The sequence below is a fragment of the Cheilinus undulatus genome, linkage group 9 (genome assembly GCF_018320785.1).
Source record: "Cheilinus undulatus linkage group 9, ASM1832078v1, whole genome shotgun sequence".
Taxonomy (NCBI): Eukaryota; Metazoa; Chordata; class Actinopteri; order Labriformes; family Labridae; genus Cheilinus; species Cheilinus undulatus.
The window spans coordinates 44,349,766-44,369,807 of NC_054873.1; the positions used below are offsets into that span (position 1 = coordinate 44,349,766).

Here is a 20,042-nt window from a genome sequence, read left to right on the forward strand (position 1 = left end):
TAATGCTAAAACTACAGTTTCTTAAAATTTATGACATATGATGGTATCAGAAACATGTTTTTTTTTTTTTTTTTTACCTGGAATATGAAATGACTGCAATATACAATTACACAGAAATTGCAAGGAAACAGTCTCTCCAGGTCATTTTTGACCTGCTTAATCATTTAAGGCCGTGATTTTCAAAGTGTGAGGCGGGTCTTGCCTGAGCGGTTGCCACAGGATTTGAGGGAGGCATGGAACCATAAATTACAAGAAGGTAATTCTATCAACTAACTTCTGCAGTGTATGGGGCAAATTGGACAGATTTATAGTTAATGTAGAGTTAACTATTAAAGTTAGGAGGTTTGAAGGTTTTATTTATTATCATATACCCAGCCCACATGGGCTTATATGACACCAAGAATTCAAACAAAACCAGGATCAGAGTGCATGGTAGTTCTCCCATCATTATAGAACAGAAAGGAAGATGGAGACAAACTAAAAATTAGTTAAAGAAACTATCTTGTCTTCTTAGTATGGATTTTCCTGCTTTGGACCTGACGATGCCTATTGGCCACAGTGTTTAATTAGCAAAGATGTATAAGCCAGTGACAGAGGCTATGTAAACCCTGGGGTCATACTGAGACAAAAACACTAAGTCTAGTGTCCAAATTGGAATATTTCAACAAGAAGAAGAGGGAATTTTGGTCACTGATGTTAACTGAGACATTTAGCTCTGTGAACACTGAGACAGCCTCTGCAATTGTAGGTTTTTGGCTCAGACAATGATCAACATCAAGTACCAGGTAAGGCTGAAGGTGGAGGAGGATCTGCTGTCATGCAATCCTGCATCAACTGCATCGATGCAAACTCATAGTTCCCACTAAATTAGAGCGCAGAGCATAATAATCAGGAGGTATTGGCAAAAAGTGCTCTATTGAAACTAAGAACTTATTGACTGTGAAAAATGGATGTTTAAAAACATGTGCAGGCAAAATATAAAAATATAAAAATGTTAAAATAAAGATGCTTAAAGATGAGGTGTAAATGTTTGAAAATACAGTTGTTTAATTCATATGTATGGTGGTGGGGGACCACGGAAAAATGACTTTCTCTTGAGGGAGGCTCACTTTCCCACTCTTTGAAAACCCCTGATCTAAGGGTTACATAATTCAAATGCAGGATGGATCAGTACTGTTCATATCCTCCTATAGAGGAAGCTCTCTATAAAGATGCAGATGTCTCCCTCTAGAGTTCAATAACAGAAACAACACCCCCATGTTAAATTGGCAGTGATGGATAATAGATTAGTTTTTTGTGCTGTTTTCTCAACAGGCACAAATATCACTCAATCACTGCCGATTAGATCCTTGAAAAAATGAGCAGCTTGAGTAAACGGCTAAATATAAACACATTAGTAAGAAAAATCTGTAATCAAGATTTCCTGAGCTTAATCAGTGTTCTGAAGAGTTTCGCATTCATTAAAGCTTGGTCCAAACACTTCACTAATCACCTGCTGCACTCTCCAAAATCCTCTTCAAACCCTTGAGCACCAGATAAGTCTCTCTTTGAATGATTACCCAGTCTGTAATTATGTTTGTTAAAACAATCAGAAAGATGATTGTAAAATCAGAAATTAGGAGGAATGAGTTCAGGCTACATGGACTTGATGTTGAAGTTGAAACTTTGACACCTAATTATGACTCCGTTTTCAGACAACTTTTCTCAAGTCATGATGTTTTGTTTCAATAGACTTATAGACCTTTATCTATCTTCTTCTTTGTCATCCTCCTGGTTAGGAGGTTTATTTTTCTCATCCATGTGACATCTTCTTTGCTCAAATTCAGAAGAGCATTTTAAGGTTGTATTTAAATGGCAGGAAAAGAACAAGTGAGTCTTCATGCACTTTTTATCATTTAAAAGTAACAATATGTAACTTTTCCACCCTAAAATTGTTGTTTTAAAGGCACTCTAACAGTACTATAACTTTGAACAGGAAGAACACTCTCCACCTCATTTCCACAGAGTGCCTGGTTGCCTGATTTCAGCACTGTGTAACTTTTGCAGAGGGCTGCAGCCCATTTAGCTTTATGGCTCTAGTCTACACACCAGCCTGCTGCTAAAAAGAAGCCAGTTAACCCATCTCAGTCCTGTTTGAGGCAATATCTAAGAGACAGAAGACTACTGTAATGGATGAAGCTGAGAAGAGAAAAAGAGATTGTTACTGAGCAAGACACAAATATTTCAAGGTGAACAAGTTATGTTATGTTGCTTTAACATTTACTCTTGAAGACATTGTGGTCTTTAATTCAATTAACAGTTAAAACACTGGGAATTTAACTGTACAAAGACATGGCAGTGTTAATAATTCCATTTGCTGTCACTTGCCTTTATTGTACTATTTTGATAGTGTAAATATTAGTATGAGTTTCCACTGTGGACACATTAGCACCCTCTACTGTAGACTTGAATGCATTACTCTGTATCTTGTTGCCAGTCTGCAAGATCCCACATGCACAACTATTATTATTATTATTATAGTTATTATCATAGTTATTATAGAGTTCTATATAGTTTAACGCAAGCAAATCTATCTTCTGCACACCAGAAATTAAGTTATTTACAAAACTATCCCATGATTAGGAGAATGTTCTGCATCATGCATCTTTTCCTGCCAGTGTCCCTTTAGGGGCCCCATAGGTTATATGCACAATTTGTGAAGCTATGGAATTTACTATTTAAAATGCCAACAAATCTGAAGATAACTATGGCAGAAAGGATACAGCTTTACCAAAGACAGAAAGACAGAAAAAACATAAATTTTTTATTTATTAACATAAGTAAGTTCTCATGGTACAGGGTCCATTTTTTACACTCATCTTTTTTTCTTTTTACATTTATCTGTCATTACACTCAGCCCATGCACTTACCAGAAAGAGTTGGGGCTTTTGAGAAATCATCCGGAGCTTAACCTCTGCCAGCTAACCCTTCCCTCTGCCTGAGGATGTCATTAAGTACTATGAGATAATAAAGAGAGGGCAGCCTTCAAATCCTTACATTAAAAAAGAAGATTTATTCCAAAGACCAATTTGGGACAACACAGTCTAACTGCAACAGAGTTATTGTCTCTTGATATTTTAGGAATGGATTTTCTTATTTAAAAGATGCATTGCATAATATTTAACCTTATTGGTGTGTTGTTGACCCAATTTGGTAAAAAATTAAACATTGCATTCACAAATAGTTCTATCTAAATAAGTTTAATCACCTTAGTATATAAAATAGGCTTCTATTTATACATAGCGGGGGTCTATGAGTCCACTATCATGAATCTTTGCATCTTGCATGTTTTTAGTACCACAAAAAGGACCAAATAACAGAAACCCATTTTTTAAATGCCACTGGTTGCAACGGTTACTGCCAGAAGTGCGCATTGCAATCTCGAATCTCAACGTTGGATGTTGCTAATATGCCCCAATTTTGCACACGGCACCTTTAAATTCTGAAGAAAATGTTCCTGAATGTTTCTCACATCAGTGCACAATAACAGCTTCCATCACACAGAAACATCTGATAAGCTCAGAAATCTGATTTTCAATGAAATATTTCTTCTCACATATAGAAAAATAGTTCGATTCAATTTGTTAGTGGCTGACAAGGCAAAAAGAGAGTCAATTAAAGGATTTTAAGGTCAAATAGACAGTTTACCAAAACTGGCCCATTTACCTGAATTCAACCCACCTCCGTGGATTTCTGATCTTTGTACAGTTTCAACATTGGCTGAACCCCACATGACCACAGAACAGCTATTTAGCTATATAGTCTTAGGGTTTTTTATAAAGGTCATAGTATAAGTCAACAACACTTTCACATTCATAACGACTACTGTAGCTTAATACCCTACTACTCTCATGAAAAAGCTCATTATATTTATTTCTTTCTAAATGTTCTGAATCTTTTTTTTCATGAGTGTTCGAGACGTTTCTTCAAAGTTGCACTCATCTCTAACCATTTCACACCCGTGACACTCACAGATTGACTTGTGTCACATCCTTTAATGAGTCAGCCCTTTATGTCCTGACATACCGGAATCATTTAAGTGGAAAAACACAGCCGGACTGTGGCGGGCGCAAAAGGACAAAGCTGCTTCAGGCTACAAAACATACGCTCGTAAATCAGAGAACGGTGAATGAAAATGGCAAGAAGAAGGAAATTGGAGCTGAAATACATAACAAACGAGCGCGGGTCTAAAAACCATCCTCTCAAATGATAGCTGTGATGTTCGTCGCCGAAATGAGCATGTCCTCGGTCCCCGTTGGATTTAAAAATGTTGCGTTTTATTTTAGTAGACCGCCACGTTCAGTTTCGTCAGGATATATCTTTAGAGAAATTGCTTCAAAATGTTGCACATTACCTCCGGGACATCAAGAAACAACATGCCTCAAAAATAAACCCAAATAAAAGCATAAACACTCAGTGATCATCTCACTCGATCCGTGAGTGAGACATTTCCGACGGTAGACGGTACGTAAAGGCATCATATTACAATAGCCTATTTAGATGGGTTTGCTCACGAGCGTCGACTGAAGCGGCCGAGTGCAGTGCGGCGGGAGGAAATAAAAAACAACAACAGGCTGAAGTGTGTTTGTACCGTGTGCACAGACCCACAAATACAGAAACACATTAGCTTAAGGGGAAATGTACATAGGCACGTGCTGTGGGGAAAAAGCAGATAAACCGAGAGCAAACACCGTAAAGAGATTTTTTCTTAAATAATTTTTAAATATTACGGGGATCTCTAGTATGCAAGGCAACAAAGCAGGAGATACAGCAGTAAATACTACAAATGTCAATAAGTCAATATAAGACCTCTAACGATTGTATAGTAGATTGGTGGATAGCAGATATAGTAGTTAAAAGGATCTTATATCATATAAACTAAAAGGATCTTAATGTATATTGATGTTTTCTTTAATTCTGAAATCATTAGCATATCTAAATTTACCATAAACAGCCGATAACTGACATTCAAAATAAAAGAAAGCAAATAATTATCATAATTATAAAGAAAATTTAAGCATTAAAACAGTGGATCATTAAAATTGTAACATTAAAGCTGAGGAGGACAAATATGGAGTTTAAAATTTAGGAAAAAAACCGTGTTTCCCCCCTAAACTCCTAATTGAAGCCCTATTCAAAAATACAATAAATAATTAATCAATACAAAACACTGAATATATAAAAACAAATAACAGAAAGACTGTTTTGATAATAATAATAATAATAATAATAATAATAATAATAACAATAGTAATAACGATCATAATAATTATGATTACAATAGTTGTACACGTTTTCCTTTATTGCTTCAAAAGAGCATATCGCTGCCCAAAACCTTGTTCCATTCTTATGATTTTTCATTCGTTCGTAAATCAGTGATACTGGCCACCCTTTTAATACTGTCAAATGGTTTTAACAAAATATAAAGCAACAAAAAGTGTCGAAAAAGATGCTGATTATGACCATTAAGTGTTAAATATTTGAAAAAAAATATGTTTTTTTTTCTTATTCCCTAGAAAAGTGGGGATTTTGGAGATAGGAAGTTTTGGCCCCACACCAGCGATGTATTAAAAATATTTTCAATATCAGTCAAAAATACTGAACACTTTTATTTTCAGCGTTTATCATTGGGTTGTTCGTGTCATCATCCTTTAACAGTGTACAGTATCTACTTTAAACGTCATTGCTTACATTTTCCACTCATTCTAACCTAGGAAGTTAGATTAAGGCTATGAATGTCTCATAAAGATCTTGCACACGATTTTCCTTTTAGATGTGCAAATCTGTGCGCAAACTGCACGTGAATGATCGATCCGTGTTCAACGCGCTTCAACAGGTGTCTTTTTGTTGATTTCTGCCTTAAAATTCAATTCCACACGTTTTTTCCCCAGTGCATTAACTCTTTATGACACGGAACACTTAAAGAGTTTATTCTAAAGACAGGCGGAAGCTGTAAGTGGCATCTGAGGCCCCTATTCCCTGAAAATTCAAATTATTCTGCATGAACCTCGCTAAACTGTGTCCCACATACAGACAAACAACAATGATGTTTTTCTCCGTGTACACATGGTAATTAATTCGGTGTTTGGCGTCCCTAAGGTGAATAATGGAATTCCAGGGATCTTATGTAATTACAGACAACACGCCAGCTCCTCCTCGCCTGGGAATCTCTCTGTTACTGCTCCTAGAACTACTCGTGTGCATAAACCTCTTTGTCATACCCACTACGTGTCTGCGTGCAGCGTGACAGCCGGAACTTTGCACCCGGTACTGTTGTTGTCAGGACGCTATAAAAGAGCCGCCCCCTTCTCTAGCAGACACAACACTGACTCTACTGAGATAGAAGAGATCTCCACTGCTTCTCACGAAGAGACATCAGCATCAACTGAAAAATGGACCCTTGCGAGTGCTCCAAGAGTAAGTCTTCTTTGAAAATATTCCTGTTTTTTTCCCCACATATTATCAGACTCCTTGTCTCTGGCGGGGCTAATGTGGCTCACCTGGCTCATTTTCTGTTTCTAGCTGGAAACTGCAACTGCGGTGGATCCTGCACCTGCACAAACTGTTCCTGCACTAAATGCAAGAAGAGTAAGTCTGATAACACTCTTAATAAGATACGTGTAAGGTTGAGTTAAGTGCTTACAGCTGCAGCAGATTGAGAGTCATTAACCTTTTTAGGCCAAAATTCACTCCAAACTAAGCAACATTGTTCTTGTAACATCACTATAGTTAATCACGTTTGTTTAAATTGCTGCACTTGGTTGAATTTTGCAGCAGTTGTGTAAATCCACTTTTTTTTTGGGTGAAAGTCTGTAGGCCTCTGATCAGGTGACTTTGATTTGTGTAATTGCCTGCACCTTGCAAGGGCATTGAACTCTGCTAAGGTATAGTTAACTTTCATAAGATTCAGCCTCTGTCTGTAATGGCCTCATGCTTGAATGTAGTGTGTATTTGAGCTTCATATGTGAGATCATAGCACAGATGCTGGACTGCTGAGTTGTCACTAATGAGCTGTATCTCTTTGTGCAGGCTGCTGCTCATGCTGCCCATCCGGCTGCAGCAAGTGCGCCTCTGGCTGCGTGTGCAAAGGGAAGACATGCGATACCAGCTGCTGTCAGTGAGGTGCCTGATCAGCCGTCCTCTGCCCTTGTGATGGCGCCTTTTGGATGCACTCTGAATCGATTACTGTTGTCTTGCACTAACAACTGTTAACATTTTGTACATGTCTTTGATGTTGAAATAAATTTCTCTAAGTGCACTTTTCTCCTGTTTTGGCTTGGTTTGTGAAAGCAGCAATAGAAGAACTTTGGCAACTACAGGATGGAATCATGCAACCAAGGATACACTCAACAGCAGGCTGCTTGGAAAGCTTTTAATCTTTTAGACTCCTTCAGTTATGGCACTCTTTTCATGAAAGATTCAGTGAGTTGGAGCTGGGGCATCAGTCTGGTCTAAAAGTGTCCATGCTAGAAGGGTTAGGATTGAACTTCCATTGTAGAATCTAGCATCACAATATTCAAATGTAGAGATCCCACCCAAAGCAAATTTGCTGGACCTCACAGCTGGATTTTTAAAAGAATCTGGCCTGTTTTGTAGTCATGAAAAAATACTTCTACATGCCCATGATCTGTAACCTAGTGTAAAGGAAAACTGTCATGAGCATAAATTCTGCTAAATTTATTCCCAATTCTCAAAAACGCAACTGTCGCATAGGTGCATGCAGCTGAAACAGTCTTTAGTTTCCCTAGCTCAAATATTGATAAATGATGCATTTCACTCTTAAAAGACACCATGATAAGACATTTTTAGTAAAAAACATTTAAACATATGGAGGACAAAAGTAAAGTCTCAGGTGCTTTAATATTTCAAAAACCCTGAGGTAAACTCGTCTCCCTGTCTTGTGACCTATAGATTTATTTTTGACCATAATGTGGGATTAGAAAGGATTTTCTTTTGGTGGAGGGGGATTAAATCTGTTTCATGGAAATGACGTCTATGCAGTTGTAATATTTTGACCTGGAACTCCTGCTGCTGTGTTAAATTTATAACTGGGCCACACTGGGATTGAAGGAAAATGACATTTCTGAGATGCTGCCTGAAGGATCTCTGCCAAGTGAACTACTGATTTTAAAGTTTAAAGAAATGTGAATGTTTATTTGACATGTTTATTTGCAAATGACTCTCCACATGTGTCACTCCACTTCTGCTAGGAGCTCTAAATAGGCCTATCTTTTATCTACATTTACAGCTGGCAGTGTTTTTCTTAATCAAAATAAATTTCATTTCTTTCGACACACAAGCAACCTTAACGTTCATACTAGTGAATATGGTAACCATGAATACAAGCATAGAGACAAGAGAGTTTTGAGATTTTTTTCAGTTGCTTTGCGATTAGTTTTAGACAGATTGAAGAACTTTTAAAGAGTTTAAAAATAGCTTTTAATTGATTCTTGCTTTTTCCTACTGTTTGCTTTATCGTTGTGTTGTAATATTACATTCAAGGTTTGGTATTGAGCTGAACATCAGCACTGTTGCAATTATCTTTGGCTGTTGTCAAGGGCAGCTTTAGTAATTTGGAGGCCCCAAGCAAAGACAAATATGAGGCCCCCTCAAGCCAAAAACACACCTGCATCCAAATGATTTCCCCATTATTTTCTATGAATACACCCACACTGGCAGTGGCTAGACACACCTGGAGGTGGCATGCCAAGGCACTTCACACCCCTGCTCCATTCCCAGTGCAGGCCGCAGCAGACAAAGTATCTTTTACATCTTGGCTGCTGAGTAGCAGCTCTGTTCGAGAGCAAAGAAGAAAATTAGGTCCATCTTCCATTCAAGGCAGAGACTCAGTGGAAGGCCTCAGCTGGTGAAATACCACTGCTTTTAGCTTTTTATTTTTGCTTGCCCAGTGAGATGGGGAGGTGAGCCCGTAGCGGGTTCTCACTTCTGGTACCAAGGACCTGGCCTAACAGTGGTTGGTGGGGAGTTTGATCGGTGACACGCTGCTGCTGGTGTGTGCAAGGGGCAGCACTAGAGATGCATCATGTGACACAAAGTCACTCTAAAAATAATTTTCCAGGTTTATTTGTACTTTTTTTTTAATTGTGTTTGCTTCTGGTGTGTTGATATTAATATTGATACTGATGTGCAGTTGTGCTCTACGCCGATCCTCAATAGCGAAGCGGAACCTTGCTCAAAGGAAGGTGGAACGTTGTTTTCTGTAGGACCATTATCCGTGACGTACACCGGAAGTGCAGCGTTGTTTCCATGTTTTCAACGTTAATTTCTCGTCATGTTGTTTCAGAAATAGCGTTTAAATAACCCACACCGCTGTTTAATACTTTTAAGAAGTGAAACATGCCGAAGGTGGTTTCTAGAAGCGTCGTGTGCTCGGACACCAGAGACAGAGAGGAGTACGATGACGGAGAAAAGCCCCTTCATGTGTATTACTGTCTGTGCGGTCAGATGGTTCTGGTCTTGGACTGTCAGCTGGAGAAACTGCCTATGAGGCCCCGGGACCGAGCCAGGGTGATCGATGCTGCCAAACATGCCCACAAGTTCTGTAACGTGGAGTTAGACGAGAACGCCTACATCAAGAGAGCCGAGGGCATCGAGCGGCAGTACCGCAAAAAGTGCGGAAAGTGCGGCCTGCTGCTCTTCTACCAGCACCAGGAGAAAAACAACCTGGCCACCTTCATCGTGGATGGAGCCGTGGTGAAGTTCGGACAGGGCTTCGGTAACACCAGCGTCTACAGCCAGAAACAACCGGAGGCTCCGAAGAAGGTCCGAGTGATGATGACGAAGAGGACCAAAGACATGGGCAAGTTCAGCTCTGTCACAGTTTCTACCATCGATGAAGAAGAGGAGGAGATTGAAGCCAGAGAGGTGGCGGACTCGTACGCTCAAAACGCAAAAGTGATCGAGAAACAGCTGGAGAGGAAGGGCATGAGCAAGAGGAGGTTGCAGGAGCTGGCTGAGCTGGAGGCCAAGAAGGCGAAGATGAAGGGAACCCTGATCGATAACCAGTTCAAGTAGAGGAGTCTTCACAGGGACATAGTCTGTGATAGGGTGTCACAGCACCAGGATCTTCCCCCTAGAAAGGATGCTACAAAATCAGACTATCTTAACACCTTTACAGTTGACAGACCTTTTGATAATTTTCTATATCTCCTCTATGATAGCATCCAAAAGTAGGGATGCACAGATGCATTTGTTTCACATTGCTATTAGCCATTTTGACAAACAACTCACTGATTCTGAGTACTAATATGAGTACCCAATACACCACAACTGTTCTTACATTTTTTAAAAGATTGTTTTATGTTCTTCATCCCTCCTCTTGGCAATTTACCCGAGCATAGTTTTCATCCTCCTCTACTTTTGTCAGTTTCATTTATGTTAAAAATAACCAAACTGCAGACATGGCTCCAGCTTCAACTGCATACCGGTTCTTGGATAATGAGAGGCTATCGTCATGCTTTAAATCATACTGAGTATATCTGCAGGGTTTTCTGTGTAGGAGGATTTAGGCTTGGTATCGGCATCTGTGCATCCCCAGAGATTTATTACTGAGCAGAAGATGTTGAAAAGCTGTGGTCTATTTTTATAGTCGGACATGAGAGAAAATGTTGGCATTGTAGGAGTGCTGCATCAGAAGAAGTAATGAAAAGGCATCAGCTAAATTGTTATTGTTAACATTATTGACGTTGGCCCTGATTTTTACAATCAGTGCATCACTTATAAAAAGACTGGTGCACTGGAGGTTAATGAATACATCAAAGAAGGAAACCAAATTCTACTTTTTTTAAGAAATAACAAAAACAAAGTCAGCTCTTCTACCATTGTGTTCTAACTGCATTTAAGTGTCAGCAACAAGATCAGATTGATTACACTGATTCCTAATGTAGTATCCTGACAGCCTGTGAGCGACACTGCATATCACAACACACCATTATTCCCCTGTCACCACATTTCTTTCTTCCTTGCTGTCACTGGTGTTGACATGGATGAGGAACAAGAAGAAGGCAAGTTACCACAGTGTGTGTCACAGAAAGATTTTCATCATTTACTTTTCTCACTCAAAACAGCTTGTTAGTTTGTTCCTGGTGGCTCATCAATACAAGCACAACACTTCCATTCTCTTCATTCAAAATAAAATTGTTAGATAACATCTTTTTTTAACAAGGGGAAACTAAAATCTACACAGCAGAGAATTAAGTATTTATACCAGCTGTAGTGTGTAATATCTGACACTTTCATGCTGTTAGGACATGGTCGGAGATGAATCCACGAAGACAAAATGTTAAATGTCACTCGGTGCTTTTACTAACCGTGAGCTGACATTGTCAGCATGTACAGCCTCTTTTCACTGAGTATTAGGCCTAGCAGAATTTTTTGTATCTGATTTGAAAATATATCGGTATATCTTAATAAGCTGTTAAATAGCCCAGCCCTATTTTCTGCCACATGTTTTAAAACAAAAACATCTGCATTGTTTTTATGATTGATAGTATCTGTTGAAGATCAAAATAACAGGGATGTTATCATGTAAAACAGGTGGTTTGGAGAGGTATCCAAATGTTGACAACCTTACTATGTGGCTCACACTTTCCTCATCCTTTTGACTGACTGGCCAGCTCTGGTAGTGAGTTTCCCTGACGTCCTAGTGCACTGCGAGGACCATTTTTAAATTTATAGGTAGAGGACTGATTGTTTCTTTGTATATTTCATTTCATGTCTGAGATCTTCAGATGTGTTTGATGTTTTATTTTTTTTATTTTTTACAAAAAATAAACCCTGTTGGTATTGGTAATTTCTAAGCTTTTGTGGTTGGTATAACTTTCTGTGGTGATCCATTGAAAAGACAGGGTGTTTGAAAGTCTTTCATGAATTTGATGGCCTTAAGTAGTGCGGTGAGGTCCTTTTGTGAACATGCCATGCAGCACATTTCTTAAAAAGTCTCAAGCACGATTCAAGTAAATGTGCCCCCAAAAGAATTTGTCTATGAGATTCTACAGCCGAAATGACAAAGAATAATCAAAAGCAACTGATGTAAATAAATAGTCTATGAATTTAGCTATTCTTGCATGAACTGCAAACACTTCTAGATATGGAAATAAATTGTTTTTGCAGCACACAACACTATCAGTTACTCTTGATTTACAGACTATAGGCCAATGGTGTAGTGCTGGGTTTACACAGGTATACAGAGTATACTCAGTTATTTTTTATGTCTCCATATAGTATACCCATTTCTAAATGTCCTCTTAAAGGATGACAAAGGCACAGAAAAGTAATCATAGCTCTACTAGTACACTGCTTAGTAACATATTGTTTAGTGACAAGGTGGCATCTGTAGCTATTCTGCCTCTCAGCTGTAGAAAGCAGGGACCCCAGGTTTAGCAGAGTGCAGAGAACACACTACCATGATTTGGCACCAAATTAAGGCAAAAAATAAATGCTTGGACTAAAAGCTAAGACTAAAATGTGAGGGCTTTTTATGGACTAAAACTAGATTTAAATGTTTTGAGTTTTCACTGACTAAAACAAAGGATAGAAATGACTAAAATGGGACAAGAACTAAAATGCATTTCATTCAAAGACTAATCCTAAAATAAAAAATAATAGCTGCCAAAATTAAGACTGGTTGTTGCTTCAGCTTGTTGCCTGTGGTCCAGTGGTGATGGAAAAATGTGTTGTTCTTTAGCTGTTAATTTCACTGTACTCACTGAAGTTAACTAAATATGATAATATGCAAGAAAATATAATAGATCTATTGGTTTATTTCAAATGTTGATATGTATTATTATGTGATATTTATATTTATAAATTAAGACAGGAGTGTGGGGGGATTCTTTGTTAGACAGTGATTCATGCAGGAGATGTTGGGGAAATGTTGGTGGGAGGTTTGATGCTAAATGTTTGCCACAGAAAATTCAGGAGTTCAGTGAAAAATGTGTTCATGAGAGTGAATCACAGACGAAAGTTTCAAAGATGATGCATGCTTTCTATGTCTGACTAAAGAACAGAGTTCAAACTGTCAGATTAACAGTGTTTTTGATTAACAATGAAGAGGAATGTTTATACAGTGGATGGTGGAAATAGAAATTATTGAAGCCACAGTTATCCATATGTATTGAAATTTACAGCACAAACCCATGAGAGCAATGTAAAGCTCAAAGTGAGCTCATACCCCATGTTTCTTTTCAAACTCAGTGAGAATCTCAGTGATAAAGAGTGAATGGCAATAATGAATATTTTGACAACCAGGGCAAGTAAAACATCGTATTGCTGCCTCTTTGTATTCATGCAAATACTGTATTAAAGTTTTGATTTCCCTGTAATCTCATAACGATATGCGGCCTTCACAGAAGCCCCAGAGGGAAACCATCCCAGGACTGTCTGATGATCAGAGAGACCCTGAAGCACAGGTAGTCACTGAAGATCTCTCATTGTTGTAAACAGTCGAACACATGACAGCAGTACACTATGCGTTAATGTGTTCGATGTGTGTTGTATAACAGCAACAACAGTTGTACACTGTGTTATGTAATGACGTATTGCTCTGGGGTTTGTGCTTCACATGACCAGATCTGTCCTAACAAAGCAACCGCCTGTGGCCTGGAAGCAGCCATCTGGGCTCCGTAATTCAACCTTTACAGTCCGTGCTTCTTCTCATGAGCAACAGAGAGGAGTGATGGATGTTTTAGATTCATGTCTGACCTCAGTATGATGAGATATTCCTTCATGTGATAACCAACCAGACAGCAAGAACAACAAACACCAGACTTAAAGGACTGAACATCACATCAGCTTTAGGGTATGTAGGACTCTTGGTGTTTTTGATAAAGAGAGAAAGTTAGTGATTAATGACGAGATATTTGACCACAAAGTTAAATAGACATAGAAAACTGGTAAATCCTTATGTAGTCTGTATACTCTTCTTGTCCCTAGGCTCAAAAATAGCCCACATTCATGAATTCCTAAAATAAAGCAGCTTAATTGAATTTAACATCTAAAATCTATGATGCATGATGAAACTAACTGCCATTAATCTCAAACTTGGTGAACAGAAAGACAAATTAGAGAGTTATTATGACAATTATTGTTATTATTATCACTATTGCTAATTAAATGCATCATTGTCCAAGGTGACTGTAGAGTCAGACCTGCTCCCCAAGAAAAACATGGCATGTGTCATTCTTTAGAAGTAATAATAATAATAATAACTTTATTTGTATAGCACTTTTAAAAACATGGGTTTACAAAGTGCTTTGACAAGTGCAAAAGCAAACAGAAAACAAAGCAACAAACCCAACACAAGAAGACATAATGTGACAGGCAGACATCATCAGCAGAATCCAACACTTAAAAAGAACTAACCAAAAATATGGATGAGATAATAATTTATCAACATCAATATAAACAAAACCTAGACGTCATGAGATGCCATGCAAACTAAGACATCACAGACATCAATCAGAGTGCAGACATGAGCCATACTGCACAATTAAGACATCGTGAACATCATCAGGATGCAGGCAAGACAGACATCAGTACCATAAAGCGATAGGATAGGAACCCAGGCAATGCAGGAACCCAGCTACACAGGCTGAGACCGAGGACCAAAATTAAAAACGTGGGACATTAAAAGACAAACAGAAAGGAGTAAAACAAAACAGGGGATAAACAAGAAAAGGCAGTAAAATGTGATTAAGAGGGCAAAAACAGATAGTAGAGCAAGGTAAAACAACCTTTAAAACTGTAAAAGCAGTAAAATTGACCAATATTATAACAGAGGTAAACAAAAGGGAAGCAATAAAAATATACAAGCAATAAAGTGAGGAAGACAGTAACGATTAAAGACAGCTAAGAGGCAAGGAAAAAAATTAGGTTGACAGGGAGTAAAAGTGAGATTAAGAGGAAATTAAACGAAGATATGTAAGAATCTGTGAGAACATAAAAACTAAACAATAAGAAGAAGAAGAAGAAGAAGACGACATCACATAAAAGCAAGTCTATAAAAATGAGTTTTAAGAAGTGATTTAAAAGATGTCAATGATTCTGCATGCCTTATATCCTCAGGTAGGTCATTCCAAAGTTGAGGGGCTCTGATAGAGAAGGCCCTGTCACCCTTAGATTTGAGCCTCGACTTTGGAACGACCAGGAGGTTCCCCCCAAGGATCTGAGGCTTCGGGCTGGGACATAGGGGATTAAAAAATCTGAAATTTATTCTGGAGCCAGACCCTTCAGTGCCTTAAAAGTAACAAGTAAAATCTTAAAATCAATTCTAAAACTAATGGGTAGCCAGTGTAAAGACGCTAAAATCGGGGTGATGTGATGTCGTCTGTTAAAACCAGTTAGAAGCCTAGCTGCTGCATTTTGAACAAGTTGAAGCCGGGATAGGGATTTTTGGCTGAGACCTGACAGGAGAGAGTTGCAATAGTCCAGGCGGGAAAAAATGAGGGCGTGGATTACCTTTTCCATGTCTGACTGGAGGAGAATTGGTTTTATTTTGGCAATTGTGCGTAAATGAAAAAAGCATGACTGTATAACTTTATTGATGTGTGTTGTGAAGGTGAGGTTGGAGTCAAATACTACTCCTAGATTTCGGGCTGTTGATTTGATATTTGATGACAATGGACCAAGGCTGTTTGTGATTGTATTGGGAGAGTTTGGAATATTGAAAAGTATGATTTCGGATTTTGAATTATTGAGTTGTAGGAAGTTTTGTGCCATCCAGCAGTCAATACCATGAAGACAGTCAATGACAGCAGTTAGGCTTCTCTGGTCCTCAGGTCTCAGGGGCAGGTATATCTGCGTGTCTTCTGCGTAGCAGTGAAAGGAGACTTTATAATTCTTAATGATTTGGCCAAGGGGCAGCATATAAATAGAAAATAAAATAGGGCCTAAAACCGAACCTTGCAGTACACCACAGGTAAGAATAGAGGTAGAGGAGGAGTGGTTACCTATGGTGACCGCATAGGTTCGCTCTAAAAGATAAGAATAAAACCAGCTAAGTGCAGTGTCCCTGATGCCCACCCAGTTTATAAGACAATCCATTAAAATAGCATGATCAACAGTATCAAAAGCTGCACTGAGATCTAAAAGAATTAAAATGGCTCCCTCCCCTCTATCTGCTGCTAAAAACAAATCATTGGTCACCTTGAGGAGGGCCGTCTCAGTGCTGTCACCCGCTCTAAAACCAGACTGGAATTTCTCAAAGAGGTTTTTGTGAGACATAAAAGATAAAAGCTGTGTAAAAACCACCTTCTCTAAGACTTTAGATAAAAATGGGAGTTTTGAAATAGTTCTAAAATGATTAAAATCAGAGGGGTCAAGGTTGGGTTTCTTTAAAAGCGGTTGGACCACAGCGTGTTTAAAAACAGAGGGAACTACACCTTCTGTCAAAGAACTATTAATTATTGATAAAATACTGGGTCCAAAAACCTCTTTGAGAAATTTGGTGGGAATAAAATCAAGACTGCATGTAACTGTTTTCATGTGGGATAAAATTTCAGCTAAAAGGGACAAGGACAACGGCTCAAAACTACTAAAATAATTACAAATTTCCCTACTTGTGTTTAAAATATGGGCTGGGGGGGTGATACTATCCCTGATGTCCTTAACTTTGTTATTAAAAAAACTAAAAACTTCTCACGTCTCATTAGAGGCATCAGTAAAATGGGAATGGGAGGGGGAGGTGATAGACTCTAAAACCTTAAATAAAACTCGGGGGTTAGAATGATTGACTAAAATTAAATTCGAATAAAATGCTGCCCTTGCGTCATTAACTGCCTTTTGAAAGTTCTTCATGGCATTTTTCCAGATATCGTTGTTGACTTGCAAACGTGTTTTCTTCCACTTCCTTTCTTTTCTTCTACAGTCTCTTTTTAAATCATTTATGGACTCTGTTAGCCATGGCTGTGGAGCACTGTTCAATTTCTTAATTTTAAAAGGGGCAACAGAGTCCAGGGCAGATGTACAGGTCTGATTAAAAAGAGAGACGAGCTCTTATGTGTTAAAATCTGTGTTAAAGGCAGTTAAAGACCAGAATCAAAAATCTCCCTAAACTTGCCAGCAGACTCTGAATTAAAAACCCTTCTACAAACAGGCACACTTTCAGTAATAAAAGGCTGAGATAAAAACATTTTAAATAAAACTAGTTTGTGGTCTAACACACAGATATCCTTTAAAATAAAATCATCAAGACTAAGGCCACAGTAATTAACTAAATCTAGGGTGTGGCCTTTAGAGTGAGTGGGTTCCTGCGTTGCCTGGGTAAGGTTAAAAGACTCTAAAAGGTCCATAAAATCAACAGTAAGAGACTGGCTGGGACAACAGACATGTATGTTAAAATCACCTAAAATAAGGATTTTGTCATATTTAGAAATAAAATTTAATTAAAACTCTGAAAATTTGTGAATAAAATTCTTGTTTAGTCGAGGAGGTCTATAGATGATTAAAATTAAAACAGGATGTTTTTGATTTACAATAAAACTAAGATATTCAAAAGAGGTAAAATCACTGAATCAAACAGGAGAGAATTTAAAATCTTTTCTATAGATCACAGCTTTACCACACATGTCATGAGAAACAAGAAGTATATTCTCATTAACCATTTCATAAATCTGCTCATCAATGATGAGCAGATTTCAATGCCAATATTTTTAAGCCATTATTTCAGCAAAGTTTTGAATGCAGGACATTTAATGCTGAATTGTCATACTGAGTTTTCTGCAGGAAACTGCACAAGTATTTTTCCTGACTCTTGAAAATGATAAATGGACTTGAGCTTGTATAATGTTTTTCTAGTCATCTGACTACTCAAAGCTTTTACACCCCAGGTCACACCTACCTATTCATGGCACACTCATACACTGATGGCAGAGGTTATTATGGAGAATTGGCCATCAGTATTAGCTAACTCCATTCACACACAGAGGGAGAAAACTGAGGTTAAATGTTTTAGGGACACGTTGGTTGAGAGATGACTGACTCTACCTACTGAGCCACAGTTGCCCCAAAAAAGCACATCCATTAAGAAAGGGGCCTAGATATAGATATTATAAATTATACAACCAAATATTCTCCTTTGAAATATTAACTTGCCATTTATTCAGGTTACAATGAATTCTCCCTGCACCCTGACATGGAATTATCAGTTAGGATTTCTAAAATTCAAATTACAGTATTTGCAACATTTCTCTCACATTATAAAAATCCGGCGGGACGCTTGCTCTTGTTATAACTATATTATATAAAAGGGTCTAATCTACTCCAAGGGCATGTGATCGCATAAACATGATTTTTTTTGCAAGAGATTCTTCTTTTGCCTGAAAATGTAGAACATATTAGATTCAAATGCATTTTTTAAATTTATTCAAATGCAATAAAGCTTTAGTGAACATAATGATAATGTGTAGGCTAGTCTGCTCAACTGTACTATTAGAAATTCAACCACAAACATTAGTCTTTTCAAATCTTTAATCATAGGGCATAAATAACAACATTAGAAAAGAATAAAATAAGATTATAGATGCAAAACAAAATTGGTACGGGACATTTTGTCCCAAGAACAGAGGTCAGCTCCGATTTAATTATCCTACTGAACATTTGCTGTGGTAAAAGTGCACCATTTAACCAAGACTGCATCAGTATTACATTATCTGCTAAATTGTTACTGACATTGTCCAGCTGTCTTTAAAACAGAACTACTAACTCATATTTATTTTTACAGAAACATGCACTGTGTTTCACTGATTAAGTTCTCAAGACTTTTTCGGACATTTTTCAGAGAAATCCTTTGTTCATTTAACAACAATTCCTATCTCCCTATAGTTGATGGAAATATTAGAAAATAAGATAAGAAAATTTAATTTGCAATGGACAATGCTTTGATAAGTGAAATTAAAGAAAATTATTTTGACTCACATAATATATATTTTTTTAATATATATTGAGTAAAGATTGATATATCAAATGTGCCAAGTGAGGCTTTGCAGATGTTTTGTGAGTACAAATAGCTTACTGCAGAGCTGTGTTGACATCGATCTGCAGCTTTATCCGTACATGAGACTAAAGGGAGAGGGGTAGACATGTCATGAGCAACGTGTGGAAAGAAGTTTCAAATACCCAGACAGAGTAAACATCATTTATGTTTCTATGTCATCGTTAGCAAACGGATGCTTGGAGTCTATCAATGATAGCGTTTGATGACTCATTTACTAAAGTATGCACCAAAGTCCCTTGAACCCAGTGTGTTTGGATCATTAGTCTTCATAAAGATGTTACAAACATGACCCAGTTAACCCTGTGGGACGCAGTGTTGCATCATTTCGATGGCCTTGAACATTTGAAGGGTAAATGTGTAAACAGTTAAGAGCTGTGGATAGTTTTGCAACAAAATACACACATAAAAAAAAACAAGTTAAATGTTCTCATAGTTTTACAGATCGAGATACAAATAGAAGATACAAATATTTAGATGGTTATACAATTCTCATCATGTGTGATTTTCAGACAAAAAAAACCACGACAAATTACACCATCATAATACTCAGCAGGCCCCAAACAACTTCCCTTTTACCCAGAATCCCTTGTTGTAAAAAAATACAAGACAGAGTGGAGACAGAGAGTGGAGAGACTTGGAGACAGAGTGCAAAAGAAGAAGTGATTTATGCTTAATAGTAATCATGAGTCTGTAACTGACTTACACTGGTAAAGGTTTGTTTATTTTCCTTCCCCTTGATTAAAATCAGGCTTTTAAATGTATTATTTTATTCTTTTTTTTTGGTCTGTATGCAAAGGACCCTGTGCTACATTATTTTTGTATGAAAAGTGCTATACAAATGAAGCTTGATTGATTAATTGAAGCTTTTTTTGGAGTTTAACTTAATGCCTTAGATACATGTCTAATTGTATAAATTATTAGGTTTTGACAAAAAAGACTGTTACACTTAATGTTAATTTTTTTTTTTATTATTTGTAACCCATATTATTAA

The 20,042-nt window shown here is 37.6% G+C and overlaps 2 protein-coding genes across 2 annotated transcripts; both read left to right on the plus strand.

Moving 5' to 3' along the window:
- The first annotated feature begins 6,298 nt into the window (after window positions 1-6,298).
- On the plus strand, window positions 6,299-7,297 carry mt2 (metallothionein 2). The gene is made up of 3 exons (XM_041795638.1): window positions 6,299-6,456; window positions 6,562-6,627; window positions 7,069-7,297. The coding sequence occupies exons 1-3, from the start codon at window positions 6,432-6,434 to the stop codon at window positions 7,158-7,160; spliced, it is 183 nt and encodes a 60-aa protein (XP_041651572.1). The 5' UTR covers window positions 6,299-6,431; the 3' UTR covers window positions 7,161-7,297.
- A 1,987-nt stretch (window positions 7,298-9,284) lies between these two features.
- On the plus strand, window positions 9,285-11,851 carry steep1 (STING1 ER exit protein 1). The gene has a single exon (XM_041796388.1). The coding sequence runs from the start codon at window positions 9,397-9,399 to the stop codon at window positions 10,072-10,074; it is 678 nt and encodes a 225-aa protein (XP_041652322.1). The 5' UTR covers window positions 9,285-9,396; the 3' UTR covers window positions 10,075-11,851.
- Window positions 11,852-20,042: the final 8,191 nt, after the last annotated feature.

What these genes read in the sequence shown, in the direction of transcription:
- mt2 (XM_041795638.1), top strand. Translation starts at nt 6,432, where the DNA reads ATGGACCCTTGCGAGTGCTCCAAGA. An exon ending in CCCTTGCGAGTGCTCCAAGA is followed by an intron (nt 6,457 to 6,561) that starts GTAAGTCTTCTT and finishes TTCTGTTTCTAG; the next exon opens with CTGGAAACTGCAACTGCGGT. An exon ending in CTGCACTAAATGCAAGAAGA is followed by an intron (nt 6,628 to 7,068) that starts GTAAGTCTGATA and finishes CTCTTTGTGCAG; the next exon opens with GCTGCTGCTCATGCTGCCCA.
- steep1 (XM_041796388.1), top strand. Translation starts at nt 9,397, where the DNA reads ATGCCGAAGGTGGTTTCTAGAAGCGTCGTGTGCTCGGACACCAGAGAC.